The 19,740-nt window shown below is 42.8% G+C and overlaps 1 protein-coding gene across 1 annotated transcript in view; it reads right to left on the bottom strand.

The window, feature by feature from the left end:
- Window positions 1-785: 785 nt before the first annotated feature.
- Window positions 786-19,740, bottom strand: part of LOC135502204 (protein FAM221A-like) — a 99,162-nt gene continuing 80,207 nt past the window's right edge. Inside the window, exons 4-5 of the mRNA XM_064794858.1 lie at window positions 4,695-4,797; window positions 786-795 (exon numbers count right to left, since the gene is read on the bottom strand). Of these exons, the coding sequence (XP_064650928.1) occupies window positions 786-795; window positions 4,695-4,797 (113 nt within the window). The remainder of the gene's footprint in view (window positions 796-4,694; window positions 4,798-19,740) is intronic.

Genomic DNA, 19,740 nt, shown 5'->3' with positions numbered 1-19,740 from the left:
TATGAATAAAGACTAGTAAATGATTTTACTTCAGTTTTGTAGAGAAAGGCCTTGTGTAAATGTACATGGGGTTTTCAGTAAAAGCAATTGCCAGTCTTTATTCATATCACCCATTGTCTCGTTTGACATCACCACATGATGTCTCATACAGGTGACCAGGATTGATTGTGACATCATATCTGATTTCGCTAGGGCTGCCTGCTACGACACTAAAACGGCATTGACATCACCACAAAGACCTATACTCTCACATATGGATGAGCCTGATTTTGCCAAATTTCATGAATGTGATACAGTTGCTATAGAACGTTTGTTTATTGGCCATAGGGACCATGACTTCCGTCAGAAGTGGCATCTAAACAGATAAGATCATTGCCTATTCATTTAACCTTGCCATTCTAATGAAATTGACAGAAGGATGCCACTGCTATTACATTTTATGTGAAACAACCTGACAGATATGTCCATTACAAGTCTGCAATAATGTGGTTCTCAGGTTTATGTATAAATCTACTGCTTCGAAAAAACATGCTGGAGGACACCAACCATTCATGTCCATATATAAGGCACACAATTCAAACACATCCCGGCCACATGGATTAAAGTGCCACGAAATGTACACTCCGGTTTGCAAACTGCTATTTCAGCATCATCAACAGGAACCAAATATTCTCTGGTGTGGTATAAATGGGGAAGAGTGAACATGACAACCGGTCTACCACATGGCGCATTGTTTGACCTTTTCCGCGATATAATGTGCGTGTTCCACAAATGAACGACCTCGTCTAACTCCTCCTGCAAATAAGAAAAGTAGTAGAGTGATTGGAAGGCCCAGGCCTAATGAGAATAATTGTACGGTGAGGACCAATCAACCCGACTGTGTAAGATCCCTTTTGACCAGGGAATCCTGTACAATTGAGCACTCTCCAGGATGGCACTGCTACAATAAAGTGCTACGTATACGCATGTTCATAAATTTAATACACATCCCGCTATTAAAACACGCTAAGAAAAAAATATGGCAACGAAGGGGACTAAACCACAAGAACATCTGAACGCTTTGGAATCACAGTTACATTAAGTAGGGTAAATCAAACTAAAGTATTTCTACTTTTTAAAAACGTTTGATACCTGTAGGACGTTCATGAAGCAAAACTGAACCAGTGATGTATCAAGGAGGTCGCCTGTAAAATGCCCATCGACTTTAATTCGTCTCAGCATTGTAATCCAATTCTGCGCATTCTGACGTCTTAGGATTTCCCACTAGAATTCGATTCTCTGATTATGACAACTTTTTCCATAGAAAAAGCTATTGTTCCCAACCAGGAAGGTCTGCATTTGTGCCACATGTCCGTTTTCGGTACCCATGTCACCTCGTATCTTCTGCGGGCAGCCTTGCCTGGCCTCAACAGCTTCCATGTAATACCCAGCTACAACACGTGGATCACCACTGGTTGAATAAACCTCGAGCCATATTATATTTCGTGAAAACCCATCGATGCAACCAGCTACTGAAGACGAAATGAAAAAGATCATTTTGTCCATGGCTACTAAGTCATGCGAAATTGATCCTATCCCCACATGGCTCCTAAAAAAGAGCATTGGGGACCTTCTTCCGATTTTAACACTTGTAGTCAATGAATCAATGTCAAGTGGGACTTTCCCAGAATGTTACAAAAAGGCTCCTGTGCGCCCGCTTCTGAAGAAACCCTCTCTAGACCCTGAGGTATCGTCAAATTACCGTCCAGTATCAAACCTTCCTTTCATGTCAAAAGTTGTTGAGAAGGTTGTGTCAAGGAGGCTGTCAGATCACTTTGACACAAACAGGTTGTTTGATCCAATGCAGTCAGCATATCGAGCTAAGCATAGCACAGAAACTGCCTTGCTTAAAGTTCACAACGATATTGTCCATGCCATGGATTCTAACAAAGCTGTTCTGTTTGTGGCACTGGATCTGTCTGCTGCTTTTGACACACTGGACCACCCAATTCTCCTCAAACGTCTTGAGAATAGATTCGGGGTTACCGGATCAGCATTGCAGTGGTTCAAATCTTATCTCACGGGGAGGTCACAAGAGGTGACGGTGAAAGACGCTGTATCAGATAAGGTTCCCTTACTTTTTGGAGTTCCCCAGGGTTCTGTACTGGGCCCTCTCTTGTTCACTGCATACAACAGTCCTCTTGGCGACATTATCCGATCATTCCTCCTGCCATATATACTGTTTGCTGATGACAGTGGTCTCTACATTATCTTTGATCCAACTAACCCAACCGTGGTGCAAAATGTTATTTCGAGCCTTACACTATGTGTTGAGTCAATTAAGGAATGGATGGTGAGAAACAAACTGAAATTGAATGACAGTAAGACCGAATTTTTCCTTGCATGTGTAAAGAACCTACAGAAGTATGTGTCTGATCTGAAATTGAAAATTGGCGATACTGAAATTGAGCTGAGTGATACCATCAAGATTCTTGGTGTAACATTTGACAGAGAAATGTCCATGAAAACGCATGTTAACAATGTATGCCGTGCGGCAAATTTCCATCTCTATCGTATAAGCAAGATAAGATCTTTGCTCAGTAAATCAGCAGCAACAAGTGCAGTGCGGACCTTAGTTGTCTCGCGGTTGGACTACGCAAATAGTCTGCTATATAACATCTCTGAGGCCAATGTGCGTAAGCTTCAACTGGTTCAAAACTCGGCAGCTCGTCTCGTCACTAGGGTGTCCAGAGGGGATCATATCACTCCGGTTCTGTGCGCACTCCACTGGCTTCCTTTGAAAGCAAGGCTCGAGTACAAGGTTAATCTAATGGTCTACAAATGTCTACATGATTACGCACCAAAATATCTCGCAGACTGCTTGGAAGTTTACAAACCCTCACGCTCCCTGCGGTCAAGTACAATGGGTCTGTGTAAGGAAATCCGCACAAACCGGGTGATAGGCTCCTCTGCATTCGCAGTGGCGGGACCAAAGCTATGGAATGAGCTTCCAAATAGTGTTCGTGGCCAGAGTACCCTGGGTCGTTTTAAAACTGCACTAAAAACTCATATTTTTAAGAAATTCTTTTGAATCCTTTGCACGTTTTCTTTAGTAATGACTTTTATTCTATCATGTATTAATGTTATGTTTTATTATAAATTGTAAAGCGCTTAGAAGTTTTAACAACGTTAAGCGCTATAAAAATGTTTTTAATAATTTAATAATAAAATTGATACAAAGACCATACGGTTTCAATTTATCATATGAATCAAAGTGCCAAATATAGTTCGGACCTATAGAGAAGTATTCTCTACGGCGCATCCTTCTGCCAGACCTTAACTGAACTCCAACAGGATCAAGAATCTTCAAAAAGAGGCTGACATCCTCTAACGAAACTACAAAGCCTTTCTGAACACATCTTAAATGCATCCATCTGTATCCATATACATCCCCACCTTCTTGTAGCGATCCTTCAATAAAAACTGCCAATTCAACCAGGTCAGATTTGTGCTCACAGCGAAAGATTCGACTCGACGTAATACACGATGGAGGGTTCGTTTGCTCAGTATTATCCTATGATTATGAGCCAGAGATTCAACTATTTTGCTGTAGTTGAGGCCATGTCCAAAAAATTGTACAAGTTGATCCATGCCGTACGTATGTGTAGCAGCGCAATGACGGGCTTCTCGCCGTATGTCCGGTGAGGTGTAAATTTGCAATAAGAAAAAGTCGTAATTACGAGATAAAAGTCGTTATTACGAGATAAAAAGTCGTAATTACGAGATAAAAAGTCATAATTACGAGATAAAAAGTCGTAATTACGAGATAAAAAGTCTTTATTACGAGATAAAAAGTCGTAATTACGACTTTCTGGAGAGAAATTTAATTTCTTTATTGGCACTAAAATGCTGCCGTACATATCATATTCCTTGGCATAAATTAAAATAGGAGTGCGGGAACAAGGTTTTTTAGCAGGAGGAAAGCGAGAACATTTTGCGCCGTCGTATTCCAATATGACTGGTTAGTGGTGAAATCTGCTTTTAATTTTGCAAATTAACATATTCGTTTTTCTAGTTCTAACATCGTCTGAATTAAAGATGCTTTCCCAATGCTTGACTGGTCTGGCAAGAGGCATTGCCAGGAAAACGTGACGTCATTTTGGCCATTCTTCTTACCGCACGCCCTCCCTCTCCGTAAAACTTCCTGACATGGTGTGAAGTGGGAGGACGCACAATGGGAACCACACTGCTGCGATGTTAATAGTTTCTATTTATAGAATTCAGCGGCAGAGATTTTAAGCACGGTAAAAGTAGATTAACTCGGCTAATCTCAATGGATTTTACCCAGGAATGTTTTCAAGGCGAGAGAAACATCTGATTTAAGTACTGCGCTTATTAGATTTCATGTTCATGCCGAAGATTGGCCTAAAACATGGAAGAAAAGAGTGCATTATCGAGTGTTGGAGAGGTCACGTGATTGGACGAGAAACCTGAACAAAGTTTTCGCGCTTTTAGCTGTCAACATCAATGGCTATAATATACTCCTGCAGAATAGTAGAACTAATAGAACTAATTTCCGAAGTTTCCAATAGTTTGAACACAAATCAGAACATCACCCATCAGCTGGACTCAGATCTGCATAAATTACGATAAATAATGAGGTCATCGCTTCAATTTCGCAAAGAAAGTTGACTCCATTCGAAGGTTGTTTTGACCAAATTCCATTGAACTCATTGTTATGAGGGCATTTGAACACATTCTCGTTGATCTTTTCTATAAACGTGTGAAGTTTCGTACCAAAATACGTTTCCGTAAAGGCTTAAAAAAGAAAATTTGTCACTTACAAAATCATCGCTCCGTAGAAATAAAAAGGTCACTGCCATTTTCTTGATGATAGTACTCCAGGTAACCTTGGCGGGAAATTTAAAGCGGAATCATCCAGGGTCAAACAACAGTTTTGCTCACTACCGCCAACCGGTGATATAAATCGACACTTATCTATTTTATATCAAAACTTCTGTATCATGAAGACCTTTTCAAATTTATTTCAAGCTTTTATCTGCTGGAATAGAGCGTCAAAAAATTGTTTTTTCATTAACGCATTTTGCCTCCTGGGGAGCTGAATTTGCGTCGAATCGCCCAAATTTTTTTCCGTAAGCAACATTTTGTGCAGTGTTTATAAGCAAGACTAGATTTGAAGTGCCTCGGTTGTATGATTACAAAATGCCCAACTTTGTCTACAGATGGCTCGATGGAAGGATGGCAGGATGGATGGAAGGATGGAAGGATGGAAGGATGGACACCAATCGAATAGCTATTTGACTAGCTCTGCTGACTTCGTCAGCTGAGCTAAAAACTTATTAAAATACGTATCAAGAAAATTTGAAAATATGATGCAAATTTCCTGAAAATGTAGGTCAACTTGTTTTCAAATATATGTGACAACCCTTGAAAAAAACATGGCAACATTTTGAATAAAATCTCGCAACATTCACGTGACCGAACAATACCACCTGATCTTCCTTTTCCACTGAGGAACGCCATTTTGTTTCCCATATTTGGCACATGCGTCATAATTTATTCATACGAATTCTGTATCCATAGTCATCACTCGAGATTGAAGAACTAGTTTTTCTGCCGACCTGATCACCACTTGCTTATCCGCGAATAGAGTAACAATAGGGAAACACTGAAATACGGGAGACACTGACCGATGATACACTGAAGCACTGAAATACCGATCCACTGTCGTTGTGCGTATATCCATAAGGAGGAGACTTTAGGATTGACATTCACTGCCAGCTTTGGACATTGGCTGATGTCAGGGAGAGGATGGAACAGCAATAATCGTATTCATCTGAAAGAACAAGGAATTATGATATGTTTACAACTATGAAAATTCTCTTAATCTGTACTGTAAACTCGACTATGAACCGTCCTTTCATGGCAGCCTGGATGACATAATTAGACCCCCGAATGGACAAATTACGAACCTTTAGTTCTGGCAAAGACGTGGCAAGTTCAAAAGTTTTGTGAATTTAACTCCAAGTGCCTTTTGCAGTCCACACATCATTTTGCCTTGCGTTCTCAAAGGCGTCTCCTGGTGTAATGAGTAAATGAAATGGCCAGGGCCATTGTGCTCACCTCTAACGTGCCGTCATTGTAAAATGGCGGTGCCATAGGAAAACTTTGACCTCTGTGACCTTGAGAAGTAGGTCAAATCAAAAACCCACATTTATGAAATGAATCCTTGCTAGGAGTACCTACCATAAAAATGTTATGAAAATCAGACCACTTTTAAACGAGCAATCAAACATTTTAACTTTGGACATTAAATTTGGCCCCCGGGTGGCCAAACTAAGAATTTTTCAAGATGCCCGCCTGGCACCCATATTGGCTATCACATTTGATAAAAAATCAAGGATTTAGTAGAGAGTACATAGATATACATCCAGATCAAATTTGGTTGCAATCCAATCATTAGTTTCGGAGTAATAGTACTGTGTTTATTTTTCAAGATGGCTGCCTGGTGGCCATATTTGATGTCCGAACGGCCGAAATTTTAGGGGTGGAATAGAGAATCCCCAGATACATGTCCACACTGGTTTAAAACCTTCTAGCTAAAATAGATAGGAAACATGCTACTGTTCAGTGCATCAGCAAACTTTGACCTCTGTGACCTTGAAAAGGAGGTCAAATCAAAAACCCGGAGGATATATGATGCACCTTTGCTAGAAGTACCTACCATATTTTTTTCAAAATTTCCCGACTACTATTAAGGGAGATATTGCATATTTTCACTTTTAACGTTTGGCCCCCTGGTGGCCAAACCATGAAACGAATCAGACCGAAACTTGGTCTCCAAGGTTTCATTACATAAGGGTACATGTGTACCAAGTTTCAACTCAATAGCTCTAACAGTTACGAAATGTGCCCTGCTAACGGACGACGGACGACGGACGACGGACGCCACGGTTATGGGATAAGCTCACCTCTGCTAAGAGGTGAGCTAAAGATGTGCAGGAAAACTAATTGTCTGATTGAATAATCCGGTTATATGCATGGGCCACAAACAGACCCTGATCCCTACTGAGCTTGGGTCCAACGAGATATTCAATTTAAATGAAATGGCCAGGGCCATTGTGCTCACCTCTTGTGAAGGGAAGATGGATGAAGCATTAGCATGGTTGGGGTACATTTGTACCAAGTTAGGGATCTGTAGCTAAAGCAGTGACAAAACGTGCCGTCATTGTAAAATGGCGGTGCCATAGGAAAACTTTGACCTCTGTGACCTTGAGAAGTAGGTCAAATCAAAAACCCACATTTATGAAATGTATCCTTGCTAGGAGCACCTACCATAAAAATGTTATGAAAATCAGACCACTATTAAACTAGCAATCAAACATTTTAACTTTGGACATTAAATTTGGCCCCCGGTTGGCCAAACTAAGAATTTTTCAAGATGCCCGCCTGGCACCCATATTGGCTATCACATTTGATAAAAAATCAAGGATTTAGTAGAGAGTACATAGATATACATCCAGATCAAATTTGGTTGCAATCCGATCATTAGTTTCGGAGTATTAGTACTGTGTTTATTTTTCAAGATGGCTGCCTGGCGGCCATATTTGATGTCCGAACGGCCGAAATTTTAGGGGTGGAATAGAGAATCCCCAGATACATGTCCACACTGGTTTAAAACCTTCTAGCTAAAATAGATAGGAAACATGCTACTGTTCACTGAATCAGCAAACTTTGACCTCTGTGACCTTGAAAAGGAGGTCAAATCAAAAACCCGGAGGATATATGATGCACCTTTGCTAGAAGTACCTACCATATTTTTTTCAAAATTTCCCGATTACTATTAAGGGAGATATTGCATATTTTCACTTTTAACATTTGGCCCCCTGGTGTCCAAACCATAGCACGAATCAGACCGAAACTTGGTCTCCAAGGTGTCATGACATAAGGGTACATGTGTACTAAGTTTCAACTCAATAGCTCTAACAGTTACGAAACGTGCCCTGCTAACGGACGACGGACGACGACGACGACGACGACGGACGACGGACGCCACGGTATGGGATAAGCTCACCTCTGCTAAGAGGTGAGCTAAAAACGATATCCAAACTCGCATTCTCTCCGACATGTATGATTAACATATAATGGGCGGGCTAATCTATAGGAGGATGACATGAATAGACCCCGAATGGACAAGCTATTCTACATGTTTATAAATTATCAAGAACTACCCTCACAAGCCCTTGTCTGACAACAAAGGTAGGCAAACTATCTTCTTGCAGAGAAGCCCATGTCCCAACACAGGTGCCTTCAGAAAGACTGATTGACTGTCTTCAAGGAGACTGTCAGGCCTTTCAATTGCATGGAGATCAATACACCCAGTATTTTTTCACCCTATTTTGGGCGCTTTTTATACCAATTCAATTCAATTCCGCGCTATAATAGCCTCTTCTGTATGGATGGAGCACAATCACTTGTAAAATAGAAAAATTGCAAGGAAGGTAATCAGTATTAGAGAGCTCTTAGCGAGCTTTATGGTAAGAATCGAATGTGTGTGTGTATACCATCAACGAAAAAAACTTGACCCGGTTGACCGGAACCAGAAAACCTCCACACGCAGGTGACATTTTTGCACGCGAATCGTATACGCTAATGCACAGCAATTTACCTGGGGAGAGATTTTCTTTTTCCAAACAATTCAGCGGGACGCTACGATGTTTACGCAGAGAAGCCGCTGTTCGGTTGAAGATTTCGCCCTAACAGGGCCGAATCAAAGTGTAACGATACCCTGGGGCGAATCGAAATGCATTAAACAACAAGCTGCATCGCTGCCAGAGATTATTTTTCTCTTTCCGCGAAGAAATCGTTCTTTGAACTGGCAAAATTCCGCAAAAGATTTTCCGTCTGCTAACTTTTCCGTAGTTTCAAGCGCACCAACATGATCGGTCCGGGGCTGCCCGTTTCGATGACGATTTCGTCAATATCATGGGGTGTGACAATATGTCGACGGTCTGGTTCCATAAATAATGCAATAATCTTGAAAGTACATTGGTCTCAATGTCTATTTCCCCGTTTCCATGACAAAATCCTACCGTAAAACCTGAAACCACTCGTCCACAACACTGGCCATTTCAATTTTCCGTAGAAAGCGCATGCGCACAAACTCAAACGCACACGCTAACCTCAGGTCTCACAAGCCGGTGCGGAGGCCAGGCCTACCTGCCTCCAAAAATGACGCGACGTCATTTCATGCATACCCCTGTTCCAGCGGCTGTAGACTTGGCAGTACCTTACTCTCACACAGACCTATACATTTCTGAATAGCTTATCTCTTGTAGAATACATCTGACCAAGTTTTAACGTCGTCTAGACATACAGTCATGCATAGACTGATGTAGCACAATGCATGAGACACCCTGTATAACGCAAATTTGAATGAAATGGCCAGGGCCATTGTGCTCACCTCATGTGGAGGAAAGATGGATAAAGAGCATGGTATTGTGTCATGTAGTGTTAGGTTTGATGTAGGTCCAAGCAATTACAATTTCCCCAAAATGGCCAATTTACAGTACATTCGACCTCTGTGACCTTGAAAAGTAGGTCAAATCAAAGAAGACCCGGGTGATACATTGAATGGTTGTTAGAATTAGATGTACCTATGATATAAAATTGGTGCCAATCGGGCAAGTCATTACTAGGAATAATGGCATTTTGATGAATTTAGGATTTGGCCCCCTCCCTGGAGGCCAAACGGCAAATCAGATCGCACCAAACTTCGGTACCTGAGATCACCTGACCAAGGGGTACATGTGTACTTAATTTGTGATCAATAGTCATTGCAGTTAAGAAACATGCCATAGTTACGTCCTGACGGCGAATTTACGTCATTTGACCTCTGTGACCTTGACAAGAAGGTCAAATTAAAAACCTGTGTGACATATACTGTATGGTGGTTAGATGTACCCATGATATCAAATTGGTGGCAATCGGGCAAGAAGTTAGGGAATAATCACATTTTTAAGGTTTTTTGATTTTGCCCCCTGGTGGTCAAGTGGTGAATCATATTGGACCAAACTTCGGTCCCTGAGATCACCTGACTAAGGGGTAAATGTGTACCAAATTTGGTATCAATAGTCATTGCAGTTTAGAAACGTGCCATCGTTACATCCTAACGGCCAATTTACACCATTTGACCTCTGTGACCTTGAAAAGGAGGTCAAATCAAAAACCCGGAGGATATATGATGCACCTTTGCTAGAAGTACCTACCATATTTTTTTCAAAATTTCCCGACTACTATTAAGGGAGATATTGCATATTTTCACTTTTAACATTTGGCCCCCTGGTGGCCAAACCATGAAACGAATCGGACTGAAACTTGGTCTCCAAGGTGTCATTACATAAGGGTACATGTGTACTAAGTTTCAACTCAATAGCTCTAACAGTTACGAAACGTGCCCTGCTAACGGATGACGGACGACGACGACGACGGAAGACGGATGCCACAGTATGGGATAAGCTCACCTCTGCTAAGAGGTGAGCTGAAAATGTCACCTCTATGCCTTATAACTTCAAGATTAACACCTGATCACCACTGGCTAGTGAGACCTCAAACTATTCAGGACAGGGGGGGGGGGGGTCGGCTAAGGTCTTTTTGAATTAGAATATAAATCTTAATTACACTTGGGTCTTGGGATCATTATGCTTATCTCCTGGCAAAAATACCTATCCTTCTCCTGTTGTGTTTAGTTTCCCACATTCTCCCCACTTATTTTCTATACTGCAACAGCGTCTATTAGGTCAACTGCCATGATGGCATCAACCTAACTATATCCCCCCTCTCCCACCCACCAACTACTCGCCATCAATCATTGACAATGGGTGAATTCATAGTTGGTGTTAGTGTTAATTTTGTAAAAGTGTTAGGGCTTTTATGCAGCAACAAGACAACATTTCTGAATGACGCTGCGATCAACACAAACTTAAGGTGTAAAGCTAAGGGTATACAACCTTGTTTGTGGAAATGATGCATCCAGGGCTGCTGAAAAACTATAACACGTTCCCAAAGTTAACACTAACACCAACTTTGAAGTCACCCATTGTGTGCTAGCCAACAGCTTCTTCGGTCAACTGCCATGATGGCATCATCCTAACTATATACCCCCCCCCCCCACCGAGTCTTCTCGCTCACCAGCCCTATTAACGAAGAGCTCCTTATCAAGGCCTGAGCCTTCCTCATATTAGGGAGCTCTTGAGCGAGCTTTATGGTTAGAGTCGAATGTGTGTGTGTATACCGTCAACGAAAAAAACTTGACCCGGTTGACCGGAACCAGAAAACCTCTGCGCCCAGGTGACATTTTTGCACGCGAATCGTATACGCTAATGCACAGCAATTTACCTGGGGAGAGATTTTCTTTTTCCAAACAATTCAGCGGGACGCTACGATGTTTACGCAGAGAAGCCGCTGTTCGGTTGAAGATTTCGTCAAAACAGGGCCGAATCAAAGTGTAACGATACCCTGGGGCGAATCGAAATGCATTAAACAACAATCTGCATCGATGCCAGAGATTATTTTTCTCTTTCCGCGAAGAAATCGTGCTTTGAACTGGCAAAATTCCGCAAAAGATTTTCAGTCTGCTAACTTTTCCGTAGTACGCATGCACACCAACATGATCGGTAGGGGGCTGCCCGTTTCGACGACGATTTCGTCAATACCATGGGGTGTGGTAAGATGTCGACGGTCTGGTCCCATTTATAATGCAATGATCTTGAAAATACATTGGTCTCAATGTCTATTTCCCCATTTCCATGTTAAAATCCTACCGTGAAACCTGAAACCACTCATCCACAACACTGGCCATTTTAATTTTCAGGTCTCACTAGCCGGTGCGGACGCCAGGCCTACCTGCCTCCAAAAATGACGCGACGTCATTTCATGCATACCCCTGCGGCTGAAGACTTGGCAGTACCTTACTCTCACACAAACCTATACATTTCTGAATAGCTTGTCTCTTGTAGAATACATCTGACCAAGTTTCAACGTCTTTTAGACATACAGTCATGCATAGACTGATGTAGCACAATGCATGAGACACCCTGTATAACGCAAATTTGAAAGATGTCACCTCTATGCCTTATAACTTCAAGATTAACACCTGATCACCACTGGCTAGTGAGACCTCAAACTATTCAGGACAGGGGGTCGGCTAAGGTCTTTTTGAATTCAAATCCTACACTTGGGTCTTGGGATCATTATGCTTATCTCCAGGCAAAAATACCCATCCATCTCCTGTTGTGTTTAGTTTCCCACATTCTCCCAACCTATTTTCTATACTGCGACAGCATCTATTGGGTCAACTGCCATGATGGCATCATCCTGACTATACCCCCCCCCCTCCCAACCACCAACTACTCGCCATCATTGACATTGTGTGCTAGCCAACTGCTTCTTCGGTCAACTGCCATGATGACATCATCCTAACTGTATACCCCCCCCCCCCCCCCCACCCGAGTCTTCTCGCTCACCAGCCCTATTAACAAAGAGCTCCCTATCAAGGCCTGAGCCTTCCTCATATTAGGGAGCTCTTGAGCGAGCTTAATGGTTAGAGTCGAATGTGTGTGTGTATACCGTCAACGAAAAAAAATTGACCCGGTTGACTGGAACCAGAAAACCTCTGCACCCAGGTGACATTTTTGCACGCGTATCGTATACGCTAATGCACAGCAATTTACCTGGGGAGAGATTTTCTTTTTCCAAACAATTCAGCGGGACGCCACGATGTCTACGCAGAGAAGCCGCTGTTCGGTTGAAGATTTCGTCAAAACAGGGCCGAATCAAAGTGAAACCATACCCTGGGGCGAATCGCAATGCATTAAACAAAAAGCTGCATCGCTGCCAGAGATTATTTTTCTCTTTCCGCGAAGAAATCATTCTTTGAACTGGCAAAATTCCGCAAAAGATTTTCCGTCTGCCAACTTTTCCGTAGTTTCAAGCGCACCAACATGATCGGTCCGGGGCTGCCCGTTTCGACGACGATTTCGTCAATATCATGGGGTGTGACAATATGTCGACGGTCTGGTTCCATTAATAATGCAATAATCTCGAAAGTACATTGGTCTCAATGTCTATTTTCCTGTTTCCATGACAAAATCCTACCGTAAAACCTGAAACCACTCGTCCACAACACTGGCCATTTCAATTTTCCGTAGAAAGCGCATGCGCACAAACTCAAACGCACGCACTACCCTCAGGTCTCACAAGCCGGTGCGGAGGCCAGGCCTACCTGCCTCCAAAAATGATGCGACGTCATTTCATGCATACCCCTGTTCCAGCGGTTGTAGACTTGGCAGTACCTTACTCTCACACAAACCTATACATTTCGGAATAGCTTGTCTCTTGTAGAATACATCTGACCAAGTTTCAACGTCATCTAGACATACAGTCATGCATAGACTGATGTAGCACAATGCATGAGACACCCTGTATAACGCAAATTTGAAAAATTTCACCTCTATGCCTTATAACTTCAAGATTAACACCTGATCACCACTGGCAGTGAGACCTCAAACTATTCAGGACGGGGGGGGGGGGTCGGCTAAGGTCTTTTTGAATTAGAATATAAATCTTAATTACACTTGGGTCTTGGGATCATTATGCCTATCTCCTGGCAAAAATACCTATCCTTCTCCTGCTGTGTTTAGTTTCCCACATTCTCCCCACTTATTTTCTATACTGCGACAGCGTCTATTGGGTCAACTGCCATGATGGCATCATCCTAACTATATCCCCCCTCTCCCACCCACCAACTACTCGCCATCAATCATTGACATTGTGTGCTAGCCAACTGCTTCTTCGGTCAACTGCCATGATGGCATCATCCTAACTATATACCCCCCCCCCACAGAGTCTTCTCGCTCACCAGCCCTATTAACGAAGAGCTCCCTATCAAGGCCTGAGCCTTCCTCATATTAGGGAGCTCTCAGCAAGCTTTATGGTTAGAGAGTGTGTGTATATCATCAACGAAAAAAAACTTGACCCGGAACCAGAAAACCTCCACGCCCAGGTGACATTTTTGCATGCGAATCGTATACGCCAATGCACAGCAATTTACCTGGGGAGAGATTTTCTTCTTCTACAACAATTCAGCGGGACGCGATGGCGTTTACGCAGAGTAGCCGCTGTTCGGTTAGAGATTTCGTCAAAACAGGGTCGAATCAAAGTGTGACGATACCCTGGGGCGAATCGCAATGCATTAAACAACAATCTGCATCGCTTCCAGAGATTATTTTTCTCTTTCCGCGAAGAAATCGTGCTTTGAACTGGCAAAATTCCTCAAAAGATTTTCCGTCTGCTAACTTTTCCGTAGTACGCATGCGCACCAACATGATCGGTCCGGGGCTGCCCGTTTCGACGACGATTTCGTCAATATCATGGGGTGTGGCAAGATGTCGACGGTCTGGTCCCATTTATAATGCAATAATCCTGAAAGTACATTGGTCTCAATGTCTATTTCCCCGTTTCCATTACAAAATCCTACCGTGAAACCTGAAACCACTCGTCCACCACATTTCAATTTTCCGTAGAAAGCGCATGCGCACTAACTCAAACGCACGTGCTACCCTCAGGGCTCACTAGCCGGTGCGGAGGCCAGGCCTACCTGCCTCCAAAAATGACGCGACGTCATTTCATGCATACCCCTGTTCCAGCGGCTGTAGACTTAGCAGTACCTTACTCTCACACAAACCTATACATTTCTGAATAGCTTGTCTCTTGTAGAATACATCTGACCAAGTTTCAACGTCGTCTAGACATACAGTCATGCATAGACTGATGTAGCACAATGCATGAGACACCCTGTATAGCGTAAAATTGAAAAATGTCACCGCTATGCCTTATAACTTCAAGATTAACACCTGATCACCACTGGCTAGTGAGACCTCAAACTATTCAGGACAGGGGGTCGGCTAATGTCTTTTTGAATTCAAATCCTACACTTGGGTCTTGGGATCATTTAAGCTTATCTCCGGGCAAAAATACCTATCCTTCTCCTGTTGTGTTTAGTTTCCCACATTCTCCCCACCTATTTTCTATACTGCGACAGCGTCTGTTGGGTCAACTGCCATGATGGCATCATCCTAACTATATCCCCCCTCTCCCAACCACGGACTACTCGCCATCATTGACATTGTGTGCTAGCCAACTTCTTCTTCGGTCCAATGCGATGGTACACCGCATAAATGAGGTCGAGGAGAAAACACGCAAAATGAACGATTGGCTGGAAACGATCGCTCGTGAAAACGTGGACTTGAGAAAATCTATGTCAGAGCTGAAGCGTCAGGAGGCACTAAAGTCGTATGCGGAGGTGTTAGCGAGGAAGCTAGGAGGTCACGAAGACAACAAGGAGACAAATATGGACAGTGGTAGCGTGGAATCAACCCATTGTGAAGTAAGAGTTGAAATTACGGGTGAACATGGTGAAGATCAGACTGAAAAAGACAGTAGGTCAGTAGGGTGTGGTTATACGTGGACTGATGTGACACGAGGACGTGGACACAGAGGACGTCTTGGAGGTGGACGTGGTCGTGGCCTTACACATGAAAAACGGTGGCGCTGGCGGAGGAGAATCTCAGCGGCCAATGGCTACACTCAAACCGCCGCAAAATCATAACGTATTAAGGCTAAGGGGGAGCAATACGTCAGTAGATCGTATGAGCGACAGTTCGCAATTCTCCGAGGGTGACTACTGCTACCCTAAATATCAAGAGCGAAAACAACGGAAATATGAGAAAAGAAGGCGAACTGTGATACAAGGAAAGGCAAAGGCACATGGGACTAATTTTAAAGGGGGAGAACCGAACAAGGACCTCTTCATATTTCGAGTAAGCAGGGAAACGGATACGAAGGACATGAAGCAATACATTACGGACAAGGGTTTTGAGGTAGTAGACCTGAAACAGGTATCGCATCAAGAGTCGGCGTTGAAGTCGTTCAGGCTTACAGTGCCAGGGAGTCAATTCAAGGACTTATTCAAGGACGACTTATGGCCAGAAGGCGTAAGGGTCAGAAAATATATCACCTCCAGACGATCTGAGGGGCCGAACAAACTCGTGGGACCTTCATGAGAATTACGCCTCAGACGACACTAATCGGATTACTCATACTAATGAGCTCACTTAGATTGGCCACGTTCAATAGTAACGGACTAGGGGCGGGGCGACCCGAATACCTCAGTGAGGTAATCGAGAACTGTGATTTGTTCTTGATTCAAGAACATTGGTTATTCGAAGATCAGATGTGTAAGTTACAGCAAAAGCTCGGTAAAGATTATATTGTGCACGGACAATCTGGAATGGAGAGTAACGTCTTGTTAATAGGTAGACCTCACGGGGGTACGGCTATTGCTTGGCATTCGGGTATAGAGGCAAAGGTTATACCAGTAGATTGGAAATCAAAAAGAGTATGTGCTACCAGGCTATCTTATGATAACCTGGAGTTATTGGTGTTAAATGTTTATATGCCATCAGATGGAGGGGGTCCAGAAAATGTGAGGGAATATAGAGAAGTGTTGCAAGAAATAGCTGCGATAAAGGAATCAAACGATGCGAGGTACATTATGATTGGCGGGGATTTTAATACAGATCTGAGTAGGTCTCATTCCCCGCACACAATTATGCTTAAACAATTTCTAGAGGAAGAAAATTCAAAATTATTTTTTTTACCAAACAATTTATTTATATCTGTGGACTTGCCACAGCAAATATTTTTTCAATACCTCTCCAAATATGTACTTGAGAGTAAAAAACATGCACGCGTCTAATAGATAGGCCTGGACCCTCCAACCTATGAATATTCATTAGTGGTCTTGTCTCAATGAAGAGGGATCATCTTGAGATATCAATGAAATATGCCTTTTCCCAAGCATTTGAGATGTCTTGACAAACATAACCAAGTTTCATCAAAAATGAACTTGATTTGAGCGAGCTATTAACGTTTTAAAATTTTGTCCGATACAGACAACCTAACTTATATTTCGTCTTCAAATTGTTTAGACTGTCTTCAAGTTAAGCTCATTAACTCGTAGAATTCTTAATCGAATGGTACCGAATCTTCGACAAATCACCAGTGGTCTACAGTCAATCTGAAATAGGAATTTGAAACAATTTTAATTCATGAGAAATATTCAAAAATTTCAATTTTTTGGAAAAAAGTTGTCTTTTTAAAGGATGTTCCAAGGTTGTGACAGTGGTATCATGCTGAAAATGTCAAAATTTCAAATCGAACAATATTAACTTTGTCTGAAATTTGAAAAACAACAAATATATGATGCATTATAAGCATGGAAAGCTAGTTAGTAAGGTGTGAAATGACAAAAAGATTAACCCATATGTTATCTCCCTGTCTGTCACATCCAAGTCTGACACTTCCACAACAGCAACCATTGTCATCGCTATTGTCCTATCAACATCCACCCTTTTGTAATCTCTTGTCCTTTCTTGTGTATTTTCAGTCTGTTGAAGGAAGCATCCCGAAATAGACATCTCCTAGGAGTACGATTTTAAGCAAAGAAAGACAAGTTACGAAAAGACAAGACAAGATGAGGACAAAGGCGAGGAGATTGATAGGAAAACGGGGTTGTCCGAGGCGCGCTAGGTCATCAAATGCAGCAATGAGAACAATGTTCAAGAGCGGACACGTGCGGAGTGGAGGTGTCGAGGTGGTGAGCGACGACGAACGAGAAGTAGGCCTACAACCCGCATGGAGACGACTCACGCCCCAGGAGTACGGACAGGTCACAACGATGGGACACGACGGCAAAAGACACATACTGGATATTAATAACCATACTGCCAAGAATGTCAACTTACTACGGGTCAACATGACAGAAGACAATGATGATGAGATAGAGATACCAGATGAGACCATGGAGCATGATCACGAGAGTTTCGTTGTTCAGACAACCAAACTGATGGATGTGCTCAACGACGTTAACAGGGCCCATAGCGAGTATCACGTGAACTGTCAGCCGATATTCAAATATGGAGAGGTACGTAAGCAGGGGGTATGTTGTTCAGTCACTGTGGTGTGTAAAAACTGTGGTTTTGATTCGAAATTGTATAAACTTTTTGAGGACATAGACACTGGCAAGCGCGGACGAAAAGCCGCTCTTCCAAATGTTGCATTACAGATTGCATTGCAGGACACAATAGAGAATATGATCTTGGGGTTGCATTTGCTGAGACTTTTGAGAAACAGGGCCTACATGTAGAACATTTGACTGCAGATGGTGATTCCAGTTCATTCAAAGGGTTAACTGATGCAACAAAAAAGCTCTTCGGCGGCTTGTTCACGGTGAAGCATCAACTTGACTCTATACATTTGCATCAAGCCCAGACGCGTGCAGGACATAGAGCTGAATTCAGTAAAGGTATGTTCCCGGGACGTACTGCAGAGGAGAGAACACTGTTAAAAACAACGTTTCTGAATGATCTTAGGGTAAGGTCATCCAAGATTTTGCAATCTCTATTCAAGCGCTGCAACGGTGATCTCGACAGGATCATGGGATACCTGTATGACACTGTTGCCTGTGTTGTGAACTGTTATGGTGGTGACTGCACTGGTTGTCCACAGAACGAATTCTCACTGTGCTCAGGCACAACTGGTTCTTGGTGGCACAAATCAACACGATGGTCATCTTACGGTGAGATTCCCAAGTTTAAAATGACAGTGATTGACAAGAACTTGGTACATCTCGTTTTGGAGGTATGCCTTAGTAAAGGAGCGTTGCGACAGCTGAGTCTTGGCGTGACAACCCAGGGGGTTGAGTCCAAGAATCGAGGTCTGTCGGCCAGCGATCCTAAGATTGTGACCAGGAGCAGGAACTCAACCCCTCGTATCCATTCAGCAGCCCACAGAATGAACCATAACATAGCCGAGAGCGGGCGACGGAAACTAAAGTGGTTCAACATCGAAGTCGATACTTGTTGCCGCCCAATGAAAGCGCTGGACAGAATTGCAATGAACAGGCAGTACACAGTCAGGTACCAACGGAGTGCTAGACACCAGAAGTTAGCTGGTGTTTTGAAAAACATCAGGGCAACAGATTACTGCACGAAGAAGAAAAACAAAACCAGGGGTGGTGACTACAAGAAACATGTGATGATAACAATGCCGGACTTGCGAAGGAAGGCTGTCAAGAAGGCTGTTGCACGACGAGACAGACCGCCTGTACCAGAGTGGAAATGTCTCGCCCCAAACAGCAGAAACTATGACCACTCCTACTTTCGGCGACCCTTCCTCTTTCTATTGTTAGGCGCTCGACTTTCACGCACAGAGGATTATGACAAAGATGACTCATATGATAACCTGCGCCAGTTTTGAATTTCAATTCATCATGGTCACATAAAAACATCGCACGGTGTGCTGTCATTGTGACCGGCTTATCCAAAAAACTTACTTTAACAAACGCAAATGTTACCCCCCTCTTTTTTTGTTTAGCCCCTTCCCAATTCAAACAAAAACCGTCACTTTTAGTCTTTGCTAACATTCTCGCTCGTAATTCAGATACTTTTCTCTTGAATTCACCTGCTGAAATAAAAAATTAGTGAAAGCTTGGTACCCTGCCACCCAGCGTGCTCTGTGCCCGACACCTCCCAAAATGAAAATAACATGCAAAACAATCAACACTCTCATTACTATTCACAATTGATGATTGTTATGAAACATATCTAGCCCAAAAAAGTA

This window comes from Lineus longissimus, chromosome 18, assembly GCF_910592395.1.
Source record: "Lineus longissimus chromosome 18, tnLinLong1.2, whole genome shotgun sequence".
Lineage (NCBI taxonomy): Eukaryota > Metazoa > Nemertea > Pilidiophora > Heteronemertea > Lineidae > Lineus > Lineus longissimus.
This window is presented reverse-complemented; position numbering and strand designations above follow the sequence as displayed.